At 34.1% G+C, this 19987-nt stretch overlaps 1 protein-coding gene across 1 annotated transcript; it reads right to left on the bottom strand.

Moving 5' to 3' along the window:
• Nucleotides 1-3044: 3044 nt before the first annotated feature.
• Nucleotides 3045-16682, bottom strand: LOC130012117 (enhancer of mRNA-decapping protein 4-like). Its single transcript, XM_056099311.1, has 17 exons — nt 16449-16682; nt 15619-15664; nt 15090-15179; nt 14714-14822; nt 13743-13848; nt 13251-13434; nt 12728-12890; nt 11602-11706; nt 11252-11361; nt 10993-11076; nt 10687-10782; nt 10167-10275; nt 9507-9678; nt 8243-8333; nt 6653-6747; nt 5848-5878; nt 3045-3231 (listed from the first exon to the last, which is right to left on the bottom strand). Exons 1-17 carry the CDS (start codon nt 16540-16542, stop codon nt 3045-3047), a joined length of 1872 nt encoding a protein of 623 aa, XP_055955286.1. The 5' UTR covers nt 16543-16682.
• Nucleotides 16683-19987: the final 3305 nt, after the last annotated feature.

Raw genomic sequence — 19987 nt, forward strand, 5'->3', positions numbered from 1 at the left:
TAATTCTACATAGATTAGATAACGCTATTTACCCGAGATTCCACCGTACCAGTCGTATAGTGATACCATCCGAACGACTAGACAGCTGTCCTTGTCAGATCCTCCGTCCTGCACCACTGACAGGAGGAAACCACAAGGGTACAAAAAATGTAGTAATCCTGCACAGCCAGACAAATATTGAAAATATCAAAATGTACATAAGAATAACATAATAGCAGCCGAAATAGAAACGTTTAACTATTTCATTTATCACTTTCATTTAAAGATAGGTTCCCAGAAAAGTATTAATCGGGTGGTTATTTCCAATAAAATTATGGCAATTTTGGTATATATGGAAAGTAGAGTTATCCAATCTTACTAGAAAAATACTGGATTCCCTGAAAAACACTCATGAAGCGTATACAAGACAAAAATGTAAACTTTATGAAGAGTTAGATGTGCAACAATTTCTCAGATAAAAATCACAGAAAAAGACGCGGGCAGTGGATAATTCGAGAATTTAATTAAAATTGGATATTTGTAATAAATAGTCAGCAATTAAAGACAACATCGTCTTGTGCATACAATGAATTCTCCTCCGACTTCGCCCCCGTTGCTATAGGTAGCGAGAGAGGTAAGTCATGTGACACAAACATGACCTCTTTTGATCGATTTTTATAGCAGGGTATTCCTTGGCAATTGCAATGTTTTGAGAAGGATTTGAAGCAAAATTATGATAAATTAATTATTTTGAATATGTTTTTAGTCCAAATATATCATCAAATCACCCAGTTTGTACGCGGAAATGTATCTTTAATCCATGCCCAAAAATTTGATACACATTAAATTTTTAAAATTAAAAATCTATTTTAAGGGATATTTCTGTGTGCAATACGATCAGCTTCACTTTTTGTTAAAGATTACAGCCAATCCGGAATACATGTACTACTACCACACCACATGTTTACTAAACAAAGTAAAGTCTTTCACTTTATTAGATTCTTGTGATATTAAATGCAAGTTTAATGCGAAATGCGAAAAGGTTACCGTACTACATTCATAATTACCTCAGAAAGGGTTTGTCTATCAACAACTTCTTTAGTCTCTCTTATAATCTGAATCACATTAGAGCTGAAATTATGGAAAGATTTCATTTCTGATTTATTGTAAATGCGATTAAGAAATTTATGAATTATATGTCACCTACAACAGTAAAGATAGGTTGCCAGGCAACGAAACATACGCCCACAGCAGGTAAATCGTCCGGGCAGTCAACAAGTGTTGTCACATATTTTTACTTCTTTCGGTAATGAAACATTTATAATACACTAAAATCTGATTAAGAGTAACAACTCATGAAGTAATTATCAGAAAACCATTAGAATTTGTTTGGTATTTATAAAGTTCTACCCCATGCTAACATTTAGTATACAAAACTTTTAATATCATGGATTTAGCTGTTCAAGTCATAAAAATTCATTGAAAATCAATATACTTGTTCGTCTCAAGCTCTTAAACTCTGTGTATCAATCTGAAGTCAACTCTGGCAGTTATTATCGGATATTAACTTTGGCCTTTAGAGCGTCCACAAGATTTTTTAAAGTGATCAAGGGCCATAACTCTGGCAGTAATTATTGAAAATCGCTGAAAATGAATAGACTTCTTTGTCTCATGACCTTAAACACTGTGTATAAATTTAAAGTCAATCGGATATTAACTTTAGCCTCTAGAGCGTCCACAAGATTTTTCAAAGTGATCAAGGGCCATAACTCTGGCAGTAATTATCTGAAATCACTGAAAATCAATAGGCTTCATCGTCTCATGACCTTAAACACTGTGTATAAATTAAAAGTCAATCGGATATTAACTTTGATTTTTTTTTTTAAATGATCAAGGGCAATAACTCTGGCAGTAATTATCGGAAATCGCTGAAAATCAATAGGATTCTTCGTCTCATGACCTTAAACACTGTGTATAAATTTAAAGTCAATAGGATATTAACTTTAGCCTGTAGAGAATCCACCTGGCAGTAATTATCGGAAATCGCTGAAAATCAATAGGCTTCTTCGTCTCATGACCTTAAACACTGTGTATAAATTTAAAGTCAATCGGATATTAACTTTGGCCTTTAGAGCGTCCACAAGATTTTTTGAAGTGATCAAGGGCCATAACTCTGGCAGTAATTATCTGAAATCGCTGAAAATCAATAGGCTTCTTCGCTTCATGACCTTAAACACTGTGTATAAATTTAAAGTCAATCGGATATTAACTTTAGCCTCTAGAGCGTCCACAAGATTTTTTGAAGTGATCAAGGGCCATAACTCTGGCAGTAATTATCGGAAATCACTGAAAATCAATAGGATTCTTCGTTTCATGGCCTTAAACACTGTATATAAATTTAAAGTCAATCTGATATTAACTTTAGCCTCTAGAGCGTCCACAAGCAATTGTGGACGCCGGACCGATGGACGAGGGCGACGACAATATACGACCACATTTTAATGTGGGCGTATAAAAATGCATTATGTAAGAGCTAATTTTGTCTATTGTGGGTATTTTTTCTGGCTTCAAATATTATAAATCATTATTTAGACATTTTTCACAAGAAAAACCCATAATCAAATCTCTAGACCATCGGATGGCCCAGATATTAAATGGATTAACCCTCCTGCATTATTTCATAATTTAAAGGATATTCAAGACTTTGTTTATTACCATAACAATGATACTTGACAATCAAGACTATTTATGTTAAAACTTCAAACACTCATTACTTCACTCAGAATAAAGTAATTTGACCAAAATTTTCAATATACCAATTTTTCATTATCTATTTTTCAACTATTATAAAAAGAAATGCATGCTTTATTTAGATACATTCTTTTATGGCTTTTATGTTAAAGAATTAAGTACGAAGATAACACTCCTCTAGCTAAAAAAACAATCAATTATATTATATATTATCATCAATGCTTAATCGTTTTTCTTTCACCATGATGTTAAAATGACAACAAACTGCCACGCATATTTTGGAATTTTTTTATCCATATATATACATTTATAACTTACTTCTTATGAACATCATGAACTGGAAGTCTATATGTATTTCCACCTTCACCACCTCTATCATCTTGATCTTCATCATCACCATCATCCTCCTCCTCCTCCTCCTCATCTTTAACTTCTTCTATTTCTACATCTTCTATTTCTTCATCAATCTCTCTATCATCTTCATCATCGTTGGTAACCTGACTGTAACAGTACAATAAATTATTTAAGTAATAATTTTGTACCTTGAAATTATGATATATAAGCTTCAAAAAAAAAAAAAAAAAAAGCAGCATACCCCATAAGTTTACTTTCACTAGCAGTGATGAGTAATAAACATACTAATCAATTACTCACCACTGCTAGTGAAAGTCAACAGTTGTAAACCCAACACTCATTATCTAATCTAGATGGACCATTTTCAACTGCACAACATTAGGAACCCAATATATTTTGACAATTCTCAATAAATTTGAACAGTTTGCCTCCCATGGTTTCAAACTAAACATTAAATACATAAACAGCCACTAATGAACAACTACACAATATCCAAGTGTAGTGTATCATGTTAACAAATGAAATGAAATGGGGTTTAACGTCCTACTGTTCTGCTCCGAACTGGGCTAATGAAGACAGGCATACGCCATACAGTGTGCTATGAGGGAAATTTTGCCCGGATAGCTGCACTATGGCCTACTTTTATATCGAATTCCAACCGTCAAGGGATTTTTTTACGTGCACGCCAATGTGTACACGGGACCTTGGTTTTTCGTCCCATCCGAATGACTAGACAGGTGTCCTTGTCAGGCCCTCCGTCCTGCATCACTGACAAGGGGAACCAAGCCGGAAAATCGTGATGAACTTTCTCGGCCAATGCAGGGATCGAACACCCGACCTCCAGCCCATATTTTAGTGAGGAAGTATTATATCCTCACCCATTTAGTTTGGTATTATGTTAACAACCCAAATGGGTGAGGACATAATACTTCCTCACTGAAATATGGGTATGTAAAAAACTGTGCTGTTATGGTCTATATATTCTCACTATAATAGTTAAAAACTAAATAATGTAAAGGCAATTTGCTGAAAATTTCAGTCAAATTGATCCACTCTGAACTGAGATTTTAGCGATTGAATTTTGGGGCTAGCCTCCATCATCATAACTAAAGTTGGTATGATAAAAAACATAGTCTTGATTATCCATTTTTTGATTTAATTATCAATGAGCGTTAAGCAGCAGATAGGATTCTAATCCAGAAAATATTGCAGGCTAGAGATGACATCTAGAGTTGATTATGATCTGGATAAGTTAATTAATGTCTGAAATTTAGATAACATTTCAGGCCTAAAGAAAGACGTGCAATTGGCAGATTTAGCTCATACATAATGTATGTTTAAAGAAGACTTTAAAGCACTTACACTTGTTGTATAGTATCAGCGACCAGTCTTTTAGCTTCTATACTAACATCTGGTGGTTGTGGCCATGCTGTAGGTACATGCGTTCCATTACTTATTTCCCCTTGTTGGGAAAACTCTCCGGTACCTGCTATATCTCCTTCACTATTATTTCTGATCTGTACACCTAAAACATCGGCAACCTCTTGATCATCTTCATCATACATATCACCTGTTGTTTTACGCGGAGTTTTCACTTTTGCTTCAGATTCAAAACCACCTGTACTGCTGGATGTCGATTCTAAAGACTGCATTGTTCTGGTACTACTACCCTTCGTATTGAAGAATTCTTCAAGAGCAGATAACTGTGGATTGGGATTTGTAGGGGGCGTGTCTGTTTTATCACTTTTTATCAAACCCTTAGGCGTAGCTAGTTCATCTTCCTCAACGGATGTTATTGGAGGTAGTGGAACACTACTTGGTGTCAATTCCTGACTCTGATTCAAGATACCATCTCTTACAGAATTGGGTGTATTCAGCAGCGTACTTCCAGGAGAGGCAATAGAAATGTCTGTGGAACTATGAGGTGAGACTAAGTCATCATTCATAGCTGTAACATGAGTAAATGTACTAGTATCTGATAAAGATCCACGGAGACCACCATCCAATGATTGTTTACTGTAAATAAATAAAATAATTGTCTCAAGCTCTATATCTTGTACCATAAGAAATGAAATGAAAAAGGGTTCAACATCCTACGGTTCTGCTCAAACTGGGCGAATTAAGGCGGGCATACGCCATGCAGTATGCTATGAGCGAAATTTGCCCGTACAGCAGAGCTATGGCCTACTCTATATCAAATTCCATGTGCCAAGGGTTCTTTTACATGCACAAGAATGGTTTTCTGTCCAATCCAAACTGCTATGCATTGTCCCTTGGAAGGCCCTGTGTCCTGCAACACTAACATGGAGAAAAAAATTCAAATGGAAACACCAGGATCGACCATGGGATGTCCAGGTCAGCGAGACAACGTCTCCCTAGCGTTTACAGTATTTCTTAAAAAAATTGGATCTGATATCAGTAACTGAATTCATTTGAAAACCTTTTTAAGATTAATGATCAATTTAAGGAGCAAATAATTTTTTTTTTTTTAAAACAAAAAAACTAACCTTGGACTATTAGTATGGGATGTGAAAGCTTCAGGTGTCATTAAAACATGACTACTATTATCGGCCTCGGCCATACTCATACTGTTACCCTCTACACTCATACTTATATCAGATAATGTATCTCGTAACCCTATAAAATAACAAACCTATATCAGATATATAATGTACCTCGTAAACCTATAAAATAACATGCTTATATCAGATAATGTATCACGTAACCTTATAAAATAACAAACTCGTAACCTTAAAAAATAACAAACTTATATCAGATAATGTATCTCGTAACCCTATAAAATAACAAACCTATATCAGATAACGTACCTCGTAAACCTATAAAATAACATGCTTATATCAGATAATGTATCACGTAACCTTATAAAATAACAAACGTGTAACCTTATAAAATAACAAACTCGTAACCTTATCAAATAACAAACTTATATCAGATAATGAAGCTCATAACTCTATAAAAAAAAACAACATTATTGTCTTAACTAATTATGTATGTCAGCACAGGTGAATTACAGAACGGTACACTGTCCACATTCATTTCTGCATTTCGCTATTTTTTAGTAAATGTCTCGTCAATCACAATATTTGGGTTATACTCAGAATAACATTGTCAGAGTGCCCTACGCTGCAAGATGTTTAGACAATATCACATGCTTAGGTATCTACAAACCCAAACACAGGCTACTGCTGACTTTTCAGGGTCTTTCTTCAAAAGTTGATGATATTTTATGAACATGCGTCATTTTTATTAGCCTTTCTTGTATTCATTCTTGAATGTTTTACTCTGTTGTAAATTTGTTTTTTAAAGCCTCTATGTTTACAGGTTCACATACATTCATTTGATTTGATTATATAGCTTTGCTGGGTTTTTTTTGCTTGCAGTGTTTGTGTATTTGTGTGTCTTGTCCTCAGGTTTGTCTTATGTATTTGTTTATGTGCAGTGCTGTCCTCCTGCACGTACTATTATTTAGATACCGTAAAACTCAACATAGTACAATTCATTCTAGACTATAAAATTTTACATGTATTTTTACGTGAAAACTTCCTACCTGTTTCATCTATTGAAAGTGAACTAACAGATGGTGAAGATGATTGTGGTACCGAACATTCGGGTTTATAACGTATGAGTAACTCTTGTAATGATCTGAAAATATAATCAAAGTGTCAGAGAACCAGTACCTACAACTTCCATTCCCATAAAATTGCATCTTATTTTGCATAACCTACCGTTTGGTTCATTCAAATGTGGTCAGTTATCAATTGGGATAGACAAATTCTTTAATGGGTAATGCTTAATATAATTTTAGTAAACTTCGCATAAGTCGGATCTAAGTGAACTGACCAATTTTATCGGAGTTAAGCGAAGATCCGAGTTAGCCGAAGACCTAGTTGAGCTCTGAACGTAGGTTTCATTATCGCAATGTACATTCGGGAACCATCCTATTGAATCCTTGTCAAAATAAAATCTGTTCCCAGTCAATTTTACTGGGCAACTTTTTACTGCTTTAGTCGTGGGTCAGTCTCTGTGAACACCTTAACAATGTAAAGGAACATTTTAGTGAGAAAATAAGACCTTGCTTACCTCGCTAGAGTCAGTATGTGCAACAAAACATGCTGTTAAATATGCGTCCCCTTTGGCTTTGGTGGACGCCATTCATTGAGGTCTAGATGTGGGGTGGCGCTTCGGATTTACGTGGCTCGGCCATATAAAACGAAACGAAATTTAGGTAAGCTGGGGTGGGGGAAAATTAGAATCTTTTAAAAGCTGAGAAACTTCAGTCAATTATTGCATGGCCTAGCCCAATTACAATCAAATTTTTTCAAAAATTCCAATTTCGTTTCGTCTTATATGTTTGAGTTGTGTAAATTTATGCGTTGCCCTGTATTTGGATTTCAATGGCGTTTGGCGGAGGGGGAGGTATTTTGAACAGCATGTTGTGAACATACTGCCGATCCGACTTAGGCGAAAGAAAAAAGCCGGAATTAGATCAAATGTACCGAACATTTTGATCCGAGTTGAGCAAAGATCCGACTTGGGAAATTCGACTTACGCGCATAAATTTAATAAGAAAAAAGTGCAGGACCAAAGGGTCCTAACAAGTTTATTCGATTTGAGCGAAGATCCAACTAATACGAATCCGACATATGCGAGGTCAACTGTAATATTGCAAGTTTAGTAATATTGCAAGTGTTGATTCTGTTACTGCATATACAACAGGGGAATCGAAACCATGCCAGTTGACTTAATGACAGATCTTATAAAACAGTGCACACGTACTAACCATTGAGGCCATCCAACCCCCCTGCTTGTATTACAAGATAACGGACTAAAATGAAGGCTATAATTAATTGAAAGTAAGATATGAAAGATTTAACATAGGATACACATACTCTTAATGACAGGTAATACCTCACCTGTCTGAAACAGGTTCATAATATCATAATAAACCGAGTGTATTACTCCTAATTTTATTCCCAAGTCAATATTAAGTATACAGTTTCTAGCTGGTGCCAATGTGTTCGTCAATGACTACTTTGAGAATGGGGACAAGTGGGAAAGCCCATTACACATTGTTATGTTTCAAAAACACCCTACATGATAAAACAAACTTTATATTAGGCAATAAAAGAAAACATACTTTGTATGAACAGAAAAGAGTCTGATCTGTACACCTGTTGTTTCAGGTACCATTGCTTGATCTTCATCATCATTGTCATCAACTAAATCTCCTAGTAAAAACCAATAAATTCAATGACCATACACAAATTTATCTAAATATTGTACTTACAAGATACATTATGTAAGATTTAGATAAAGAGCTAGTCATTCTTGCTATAATAGTTCGAAAATAGATAATGTAAAAGGAATTATTTTAAAATTTCATTCAAATTACTCTTTTTCGAGCGAAGATATTAGCCTTTGAAGGTTTGACAAGACGTGTGCAATAATTTCAACCACCGTACTGATTGTTCGAAGCTAAGTCTTGCTCCTCCATTTTTAGCTTAAATCAAAATATGGCTTAACTGTTCTAATCTATTTAATATCCGATGCCATCGAGAGTTGATTATGGCCTGGATAAGTTAATTAATATCTAATTAAAAATTTAGAAAACATTTCAGACCTAAAGAAAGACCTGCAATTGGCAGATTAGCTCTTGTATAATGTATGTTTAATCAACATAAAGTATGCCATTACATAAATAACAAACTGATTTCCAATTTTTAGGAGTTCTTTTCTGTTAAATGAATGCCAGATTCTCAAATTTACTTTAAAGATACATGTCCTTATTAATTATCAAATTAAAATATCAAGATCATCATTTTTTGACTGATATTCCTTTTAGAGTTTCAACTTTCACAATAATGTAGTTTGCAAGGGGTTCTAAATATTTCAGATTTCAATCAGTGGTTTCAAAACAAATAAATTGTTTTACACATAGCTTTTGTTATGAGTACAATTTTTATTGTTATATCTCAAAGCCTCGACACAGTCGTCTTGTCAGCCCTTAACATCCTTAACATGGTGTCAATTAAATCAAAATAAATCACATTTTTTGTCAAAACAATATCCCAGTCATTCGAGACAAAGATTTGGTATTTTTCATTGCAGATACATTTGCAATATGAAGAGTATATCTTCTTATTATTCTTTGAATTCCAGATGCCAATAATCATTTAAGTGCACGCAAACGTGTACGTGAGTGAACTTCAGTTTTTGTCCCATTCAAATGACTGGAATACTTTGCTTGAAAGTGCCACCCCGACGAGTGAATACCCAACTTGAAAATTCCTGAAGGTTTGTCTCTGAACACTCCAGGATTCGAACCCGCTGTATTCTAGTTGAGAGGCCAATGCTTTACTGCTTGAGCAATGTAGCCCCCACATCTAAATAAGATCACCTACCTGTAGTAATTTCATCAAAGTGTGTATCATTAGCTGATCTTTTAAATCTTTTCTTACTGGCATCAAGTATAGCTAGAGAAAGACAGGGTTGAGCTAATATAAATTCTGATATAGAACTAATATGAGCTGAATTAGATGATGTATCTTCATGTAGTTGTAGAATATATAATACCTGTAATATATCAATGGTTAACAGGTTAATCAGCAGGAGAGAAATCGATGGGTTGTCTCTCACTCTGAAGAACACTTCTTAGGTCACACCAATATCACTTTGCTCTTCACGAAAGACTATCAAAATTTCAATTCGTCCCACCATTTTAAAAGTAAAAAGTACATGGTTACTCTTTGCAAAAGCTTTCAGTTCAAAATTTTTAAGTTTTTATATTTGAAACAAAACATCATTCACACGACTAGAGTGGCTATTTAATTATGACTACCGTACCAAGAACAAAAATAAATTGGTTTGGCCTTTTAAAATCAACATAGGTATCAAAAAATAGAGAGTAACATTTTTTTTTTAGTTACTGTTCAGTTTATTCTCTGTAAAGATGCTATTTTGGGGTTTCAAATGCTAACAATTTTAAGCTGTTCGCAAAAATTCTGTTCTTTAATTTGTGGAAATAAAAAGTTCTTGATAATGAACAGGTGTTTTTTTTTTACCTTTTTATTGGTATCTGATAAAGCCAAGTAACGAGCACTCAGATCCATAGTAGCTTTTAAACACAGATCTTGTGTAAAATTGGACGGTACATTTGGTGGATTCAAAAATCTACAATAATAAAATTGTTACATGTATTTATAATTAAAATATTATTCAAGAAGACATAACAATTTACACCCATTTTCTAATCCAGGGGAATAAAATTAAATAAAACGGTAACTTTAAATAATTATTTGGAAGATAAAACAATACAAAACAGCTCGGTCACCAATATCCCAAACTTTGTATACCAAAAACTATGTGAAATTAACAAATGTGAGAAAGTTCTAGTTACCAAAAGGCATGACTACTGTAATAGATTGATTTTTGTACAAAGTTTCATAAAGATATCTTGAATGGTTTATGATATTTGACCAAGAAACAAAATCGGGACCATTCAAAAAAACAAAACTTCCTCACTCGATTCGATAAAGTTAAAAATAGTTTGAAACAGACAATAAGAATATAGATTTTATGTACCTAACTGTCTGAAGACATCTCCAAGATTCACAACTCCATACTTTTAATTCTTGATTTTTGTTAGCACCAGTTACAGCAAACTTCCACAATTGAGCACTTCAAAATAAAACGACAAATTAATACAAAATATCTAAATATAAAATCTCACAATACAATATGAATTTCAAATTATAGTAATATAAAATCTGAGTTTACAATATTAATTCAAAATTATGCTGAAAGAAAACGTAAAATACAATACATGTAGATGTAACTGGCTTATTTCAAATATAATAGACTATGATTTTGATAAACAGCAATACTCACTCGGGACTGAAACTTTTATGATCATCTAAGAAAAACAAACAAGACACTGGTTTTCCATCATGGGGTTTCCACTGATGTAAACATCTAGCAAGATAATAAAACATAGTATTTAGAAAGATGCAATAAAAAATACATTAATACAATTGACTATGACTGCCTGCCAGGCCAGATAAATTGATTTAAAGATTTGAAATCAATGCTTTTCGTAAGGGTGTATTTGAATTATTACACAACATAATTTAACTAAACGTTTAATTACCTTGGTGATGTTCCTTCAAATAAATAAACCTGGAAGAACTTGACTTCTCCATCTAAACTAGCAGACGCAAGTGCTGTACCATCAGGAGAAAAAGCTGCGTCAATGATTGGCTACATTTAAAAAAAAAAAAATGGAATGAAATAATGCATCAACAAATCCAATTTACAGTGGTTCCAAAAGATCAATTGATTCTCAGAGAGCATTCCTTTTTAAGAAAAATAAATCTGTGCAAGCACTAAACAAACCATGGGTTTTCGTGCGTTATCAAAAATGACCGGCAGTGAAAATTTTGAAGTGGAAGCCCTGAAACAAACTACAATTAAGTTTGTTTTATTAAATCAAGAATTTACCTTGTCATGACTGTCTATAGAAATCATACCATTCTCTACGTCATGTGGATTAATAGGTCCAACACCATAATCTCTATTAATCATATCAATACTCCATATCTCAGCCTGTAATGATTCATATTACTATATCATAATTGAAAGAAATGAAATGGGGTTTAACATCCTACTTTTCTGCTCCGAACTGGGCTAATGAAGACGGGCATAGGCCATACAGTGTGCTATGAGGGAAATTTTGCCCGGACAGCGGCACTACGGCCTACACTTATATTAAATTCCAACTGTCAAGGGATCTTTTACATGCACGCCAATGTTTTTCATCCCATCCAAATGACTAGACAACTGTCCTTGTCAGGCCCTCCGTCCTGCACCATTGACAGGGAGATCCACGCCGAAAAAACTGGATGAACTTTCTCGGCCAATGCAGGGATCAAACACTCGACCTCAAGGCTAGCGAGCCAGCATTTTACCCACCGTAATCCCCATAATTGAAAGAAAGCTGATTAACCGTACTGCATAATGAACTATATCAGAAATCTAGAAACTATGGGGTTCCCTTTTTGTATGGCGGAATTTTACATTGGTGCAACTAAAGAGATTGAGACAATTACATTTGGTTTTGGTTTATCCATGCAACATATTTAAGAGGAAAATTCCAAGGTACATTCTAGTAAACATTACTGGTTAATTCAGGAGTGGAAGACCCTTAGAAGCTTTCATTATATTCCTACGCATCATGTTAAGCTCTGTGATAACATTCTAAAGACTAGGATGTCAGGTTGATTTGAAGACAAGCTTCTTGTCCAGCAATTACCATGTAGAGTCATATTTATGAAGTAATGCATAAAAGAGTAGCTCCCACAAACTCTTTTGGAGATCATTTCCAAAGTAGTCAATATTTGAGCTGAAACTTTTTGGTAAATAGGCCAAATTGTGTTTAATTTGCATACTTCCACTTTTATTTTCACAAACTATAGTATGTGAAAACTGGAATGAGTGAAATACTCTACTTCAACCCCAATAACCATAATGCTCCTAAAATAAACCCATGCATTTGAATTAAATGTAATCTCTATTATAAGAGATTGTTTAATGACATATCTGCAGTTTTTTAAAAATTGAAACTTACTCGTTCATCATGTGTTAGAACAAGTACTCTAGATGAATCAAGATTAGATGTATCTGTTAAAGTGTCTTCAGAATCATCTGGTATATATGGACACCATATAACACGATGATATTCTGAGGGAGCTGTGTTCTCTGGTCTTTGTACATTTAGTAATAAAGTATTACTGTTTACTGTCAAGGAATATTTTGATAACATAGATGTCATAACATTTAATGATGTAATACTTTCCCACAATGAATAACATTATAAAAGAGGAAGAATTTAGCATTGGCACAAGCACTGTTGTTTTGCTTCATGAATCGGAACTGCTGAAATTTGCAAAATTAGATAATTTTGTTGTTTTGGTCTATAATACCAGACAATAAAAACATTCCAATCCTTCAGTTTCATAATCGATGCTTTCTCCAATTAGCATCAATTTTCATATTTCAGTATGTTCATGGGCAGAATTATCTTCTAGTGTATTTCAAAGAAATTTATCATTCAGAAATGAGTGGATTTGTAAGATACTATCAAAGGATACATAGTTTTTCCATCGATTTCTTGCATCTCATGGACATATAAATTACCAATTTCATCAACAGCAGCTAGAATAACAGCATCAGAATGGGCAAATGCAACATCTACCACTCTTCCTTCTACACATTTTATCAACCATCTGTCGGCTGTTTTACGATTTATAATACGAATATTGCCTCCAGTTTTACCTAAAATAAACAAATCTGAATTAGATTGCTGAAAAACAGAGGAAAAGCAAAATTTTTGGTTTGTGAAAAATTTATTAAATCAGTGGCTATTGACACAATTCTGGGTGTCAAATATTTTTTTTTATGGGGGGGGGGGGAATCGTGGATGGCTGAATGGTTTATAAGGAATAGAGTTGCCTGTCCAACTTTGTGGCTTTTCTGTGGGTCCTTCGATTTCCTCCAACTGTTAAAGACCCCTGCACGCAAGTTTGTGTTGAGTGGGCGTTAATATCTCTCTCTCTCCCAAATATTTGAATTTAAAAACTAACCTTTAATTACATATGCCATATATGTATTATCCCTATGGACTGCTACTAGATGACCGATATAGTATTTCGGATCCCAATCAAAATTCACAACTGGCGTAATCTTTACCTGTTAAATATGAAAACATTTTCAATTGAGAGGTTTTCTCTATATATTTAATACTGATAAGTCCATACGGTCCAATCAAATAGCTATTGAACAAATTCATTCCTTACTCCTACAATATTCTTTACGGTACTAGTCAATCTTTAATACTGTTAAATTCATACTAGCCAATCAAATTCATTCTTTTCTAACACAGTATTCTTGACAGTACTGATCAATCTTTAATGTCAAATGATAAAGCAGACTAGTAAGTAGTATGGGATTAATATTACAATTCATTGCTATTTAAAACAATAAAATTTAGTTAGTATTGTCATTTTTGTTAGTAAATTCAAAGCTCTATTTAAAGGGACAATAACACTCTTGCTGGCTTGAAAGCTCCAGAAAATAAATAATATCTCTATCTAAGTACTAGATGTTTAAGTGTCCTACCTGTTGTGTAAATTATCCATTACATCCTATTTTACTTGTCCAGAGGGTTCGAAAATATTTTTAAATCCAAGTTTCATTTGAAAAGGTTTACGTTAGACGTTTCAAACCATTATGTTGAATTTTTCAAAATTTTTAAATAAGGTGTGTTAAGATGAAATTTGTATCATCAATTAATTGGAATATTGTAAAATAGTACAATTTGTTGACTAGAATAAAGATTGGGACATATTATTCAGTTGCAACAAGAGTGGTATTGAGACTTTAATGTTGATTTCTTTGTAATTCGCTACATGGTTGGTTGGGATAAACAATCAAAATTTGACACTGAACATCCATCCTGGTACTCCAAACCATGTGATCATGAGTGACATTTGAAAGAGATTATGGTTAATTCACAAAGTGCTACAAGAATTTATGTTTTATTCAGAATACTGACCTTATTACTGCCCGCTGATACTTGACTAGTATTTATAGCACTTGTAAAAATATCTACTTCCTGTCCATATACACTAAAACTATTGGTCTTATCATTGCCTTGAAGTACTCTGAAAAAAAAATAGAATCCATACCACATTTAAAACTGGATCAAATAGTAATAGGAGCTTGGACTGTCAGGTGTGGCACAAAAGGAAACTGCTCAGGCGTCTTTGAAAAAAGAAGTCACAGTGTCTTAGTGAGTATGACACTGGCTTACTAAGAAGGAGGTATTTAATTCATCTCAGCCAAGGAAGTTTTTCAGCATTTTCTTGTCAGGTTTACAACTGACCGGTACCATACTTATGGTATACGGTACATTATTAACAATTTCTTACATTTGCTGTCTTGGAGCTGAATTGTACATTGTTTTCATCAACTGTGTTAAAGTTTGTTGTCTACTTCCATCTCCCGACATTTTGATATCACTGGAAAAAAAAAAGAGAACATAACCATGTCAAAATATAGGACCTAAATAAGTTTTTTTCATTCTTCTAGTTAGAATAGGATATAAAAGGGGTTAGCATGTCCTTTTGAAGTGTCTCGTGATATAGAAGTTACAGTTTATGAAATATCAAAATTTTATCTCTGCGAGAGGCTTCAAGCTGCAGATTACCAATATTGTTCACAAGCGGCTGTACAACCATGTAACAAATACCAACTATGTTCTGTAAGAAATGGGCAAACTAATATCTAGATAATTTGCATTATGTCTTTCAACAGTGACAACATTCTCGTTCAATTTCTGAATGAACAACTCGAGTTAACATTTATTGTTTACATATGTAAACATTATGAGTACGGTATTCCATTAAAATGCAGTTTCTTTTATGCACATTTGAAACAAAGGTTACATATTGTAAATACCTGTCTGAAGAATTCTGCAGCCCTGTAAAGCCATCCATAGAAGAATCTACAAAAAAACAAGAAACTATGAATATCCTGGCAAGCCTTATCTGTCAATTGTGGTCTTTTGTTTTACTATCCCCATTGGATACTGACATATCTATTATTTATTTTATTAATTATGGACTAAAACTCTGTGTATGACCTTAAAGATTGGGCCTTTGACTTTGATCAGAGAACGAGTGATGTTTAGAGTGACCACCTTTGCTTGATCATGATAATGTGGGACATTTCAGAAAAAAAATATATGTTACTCAAAAACCCTCTTATTTTCTGCTCACCAGTGAAAATATGTGCTCAACATAAGCATTGCAAACTGGCATGGAAAGAACAAAGGAAACTACAATTTGATTAAATTTGCTGGTGTAGCGGACGACACATTAATTGAAGAATTCCTAATCACTTTCATCATTCATCCATTTCTCACCCCGCGAGACTAGATTCAATCACATATTAGAAATCTTTCATGTGAGCAATTGCAGGACATTTTAGCTGGTTTGCGGGACATATGGCTGGTTATCGGGACCTGGGAGTAGGAAGTATTTTGCGGGACGGTGGTCATCCCAGTGATGTTAAAGTCCTCAGAAAATCTGTTGTCATTTGTCACTATTTGGACTTAGTGTAAATTGTCACAAGGCTATTTGAGATTAATTTTTGCGGGTCTATAATAGATCTTTTACTTGCTATTATGTATTCTTATCACAAACATTTCTATAATTAATGAAACATGTTTACATAGAATCAAGTAATTCCAAAAGGTCGTAATTAGTTAGCTTTTGATAGTCACGCACCGTTTGATTGATTTAGATGAGCATTTAATTCTCGCATGAGCCGACTTGCATCGGAATTGTTCAAAGACGTCTGATTTGTTTCATTGTTATCCATAGCTTCTCAATTCTATCTACAGTATAGAATGTATATTACTTATTAATTATTAATAATTAAGAAAGTCAGTTCTTCAATGACAATCGAGTTATTTTAATATAACTTTGTTCACATGTCTACCGGCTAAGTAGAATTTCTAAAATGGCGGTTTCCGTCTAGAAAGCGCACCTGCGCAGTTAATATTTATGATTTTAATTTGACTTGTTTAATTAATAGTTTTGATCAGACTTCGCCCAAAATAATCAGATAAATTGGGAAAAGCACTGAAAGGTAATTAAAAATGCCATTTGTGATCGAATATTTAGCTATTTTACATAATCTGTCAATAATCCAATAATCTGCAAATGGATATGGACAATCGCGTCTACAGTCAGGGATCCAATATTTCCTACGGCAGACCAATCTCGACAAAATTTTTATGGGAAAAGAAATGAAATGGGGTTGAGCCATAGAGGTGTATATCACAGAGTAAAAATACAATGAATGTCGGCCTAATTAATAAAATCCGAGGGAGTAAAACTAACCGATAGCAAAGCAACTACTGGCCAATGAGTGCATGTCTGTGACTAAACACTCCACTCCAATAAGCATATTTTTCGTACACTGTCAAATGTGTGTATATATAATATGCGCAATTTCCATAATAATTAAATATACATTAATTTTGAAGTTCGCTAAACGCACGGACCTTGTAATTATTACATAATAAAAGTATCAGTACTAATAATATAGATAATAGACCCGCCCGGTTTCCGGCCTCAAACTTCCAGTGTTCCACGTCTTCTCGCCGTTTTTATTAAATTATTTTACACAATTATCATGATTATACTATATCTATTAGATCACTATTTCACTTATAACATATCTTACCTACTTATGAAATGACAATCCACTCCCTTTTCGCCTGACATTGAATTAACCAAAACAACAACTCTCCGGCATGTTATGCCAACGTAGGCTAAATCTTCCCGGTTGTAAAATGGCTGCCAACCTCCGTAGTCGGCACGAGATCACGTGACCACCATACACTCTAGTCAATATAACACCTCCATGGGTTTAGCATGCTACTTTTCTATATCGACTGGGCTTTGAGGGAAATTTTGCTCGGACAACGGCACTACGACCTACTCTAATTTCGAATTCTAACTGTCATGGATTCTATTTCGCGCAATACATTTTACAAAAGTGAGCCTGACCGAAAACATAAAGTACTAAGTAGGCGTAGTCTACTTTCCATAATCACTACCGCGACATAATTATTGTCAAGAAATAAATATCGGTACTTGGCCAATGGCTTATCCAGGGTCAAAATTCATGTGAATATAAATTTGGCTTTGAAATTAGGAATTGTTTAGTTCCATCGATTTTTTAAATCAGCAAGTTGATTTTTCGATACAATGCAGGCCTCTTCGGTTCCTCGTGTATATAACGTAGCTAAAAACGTTGATGTGTTTGTTTTTAACTATGATTTAGTTGCACCCGGCAAACTTAATTTCTTTATTAATGCATGTGACATCTTAGAAATAAGTTAATCTTATACTACCAATTAAACATACCCAGCCCAATGTAGTGAGACAACTTTCGTTTATCTGCAAATACTGTCAGTAATCCGTTCGTTCGTTTCTAGAGTTTTACGCCCACTTCCACCTAAGGTGATATCGTAGACAAACTGTCAGTAAATTATATCCCATTATATATATCTTGATTGGCTGTTGTTCACGACATATATTTAGCCCCGCCTTCATGACGAAACTAGACGTCAATTTAAAATATCTGACATTAAGCCATCAATTATCGCTTCGATTTGAAAGAGATGGTGTGTAACCGTGTCAGATTGGATTATATGCTTAATTGTATGTAGTGTGATGTGGCAGAAATGTAATAAATAGCAATAGTTGTTTTGAAGAAAAAAATTGTCGGTTTTCTTTTAGAAGTCAGATCTGATTTGCAACGGGGTTTTAGCCAGGTAAACTACATAGTATCATCTCTTAACACAAAGGGTTGAGAGATCGGGTTTCCTATCTAAGAACCCCAGCGATAAAAATACGTACATGTGTTTGGTTCTTTTTTTTTATATGGAATTCATAATACACGAGATTTGTTTTTCTTGTCGCGTCTCTTTTTTTTATCACCGTCTTTATGAAACAATTTGGAAGTGAAGTTTTCAACAATTCGAAGATTATTATTAGTATTAATCTCTGGTAGGCGTATTTCTTATATATATACCTTTTTTTCATTTTTTAAAAACTAGTTTTTAATAGGTCTACACAGGTCTATATATTTGTTGGCTATTAATATTATATATTCTGCATATATCTACCACTTCACTGTCAAACTGACCAAGCAGTGTACAGAGTCAAACGAACGCATTTTGGATTGTGTCAAGCTCTTTTTGAGAGAGGAGACCGGCGTTTAACACTTCCAGATACACACTGATCAGAAGTGAATATTCGCTAGGCCGGTACAGTCACTGATAAGGATGACATCGATGCGACTTGACGAGTCCCCAATATTAACTTTTTTCATCCGTCAAATTAAATTCTAAAACATTTTTTTTTATGTATTAGAAAAATAAATAAAGACGTTTGAAGTATTTGTAGGTAAAAAATATTTCCTATTTAGTGTAAATGGGTATTAAAATGAGTAAAAGACACCATTTTGCCCGAACCAGTTACGTCTTATGTAAACAATGCACGCGCCATTGAGCCAATGATTGTCGCCGCGTGATGTGATTGCACGTGTTGAAGACAGTCATCTTTTACAGAGATACTAGAAGACTTTCGTAATTCTCTGTGAAACAGATTGGTTCAGGTATTGCACAGAAATTTAGACAGCGTTTGTCTTCGTGACGATTTCAATTATCCAGACTTATAGTATGGATAAACGGGTTAGTTACTAGTATCAGCCAATTAAATGTCTCCAATAATTTGTATTGCTACACATAATTTACTTCCATTATCAACAATAGAATGTATTGATATGTGCTCAAATGACGCAGTTGTCTGGCAATATGTCCTTAACATTCCTTAAAATTGCAATATTTGGGATCTCAAACACACGTCATAGGGTGTATTTCATCATGAAAAATGAAAATGTTCCACTTATTGAATTTTTCTACATTTTTTATATGTTATTCTAAGACATTCAAAGTTGTTGATAGAATTAAAATCATTTCTTTTGCAATTTGTTCTAGGTTGAGTGTTTTTCTTGGTAAATTGACTGGACTAAAAGCCGAGACTTCGACACAAGAACGTTGCGTTTAAACGTTTGGGAAAAATGTGGTGTTTGAATTGAATTAACGAGTCGAGAGGAAAGATAAGCCAATAAGTGGTGTTTAACGTTCTATTCCTACCGGAATAATAAAGCCGGGCATGCGTTATGCAGTGTCTAATGAGGGAACATTTACGGCGTTTCCGATTACTCTTTATGGAATTCCAACCGTTAC

The sequence above is a fragment of the Patella vulgata genome, chromosome 3 (genome assembly GCF_932274485.2).
Source record: "Patella vulgata chromosome 3, xgPatVulg1.2, whole genome shotgun sequence".
In the NCBI taxonomy this organism is placed as follows: Eukaryota; Metazoa; Mollusca; class Gastropoda; family Patellidae; genus Patella; species Patella vulgata.

Excerpts from the sequence above, each read along its gene's own strand:
- LOC130012117 (XM_056099311.1), bottom strand. The coding sequence starts at position 16,542 with ATGGATAACAATGAAACAAATCAGACGTCTTTGAACAATTCCGATGCA. Across the intron at positions 11,077-11,251 it reads TTTGAAGGAACATCACCAAG|ATGTTTACATCAGTGGAAAC; the intron begins GTAATTAAACGT and ends TTATCTTGCTAG. Across the intron at positions 5,879-6,652 it reads ACTTTCAATAGATGAAACAG|GGTTACGAGATACATTATCT; the intron begins GTAGGAAGTTTT and ends GTTATTTTATAG.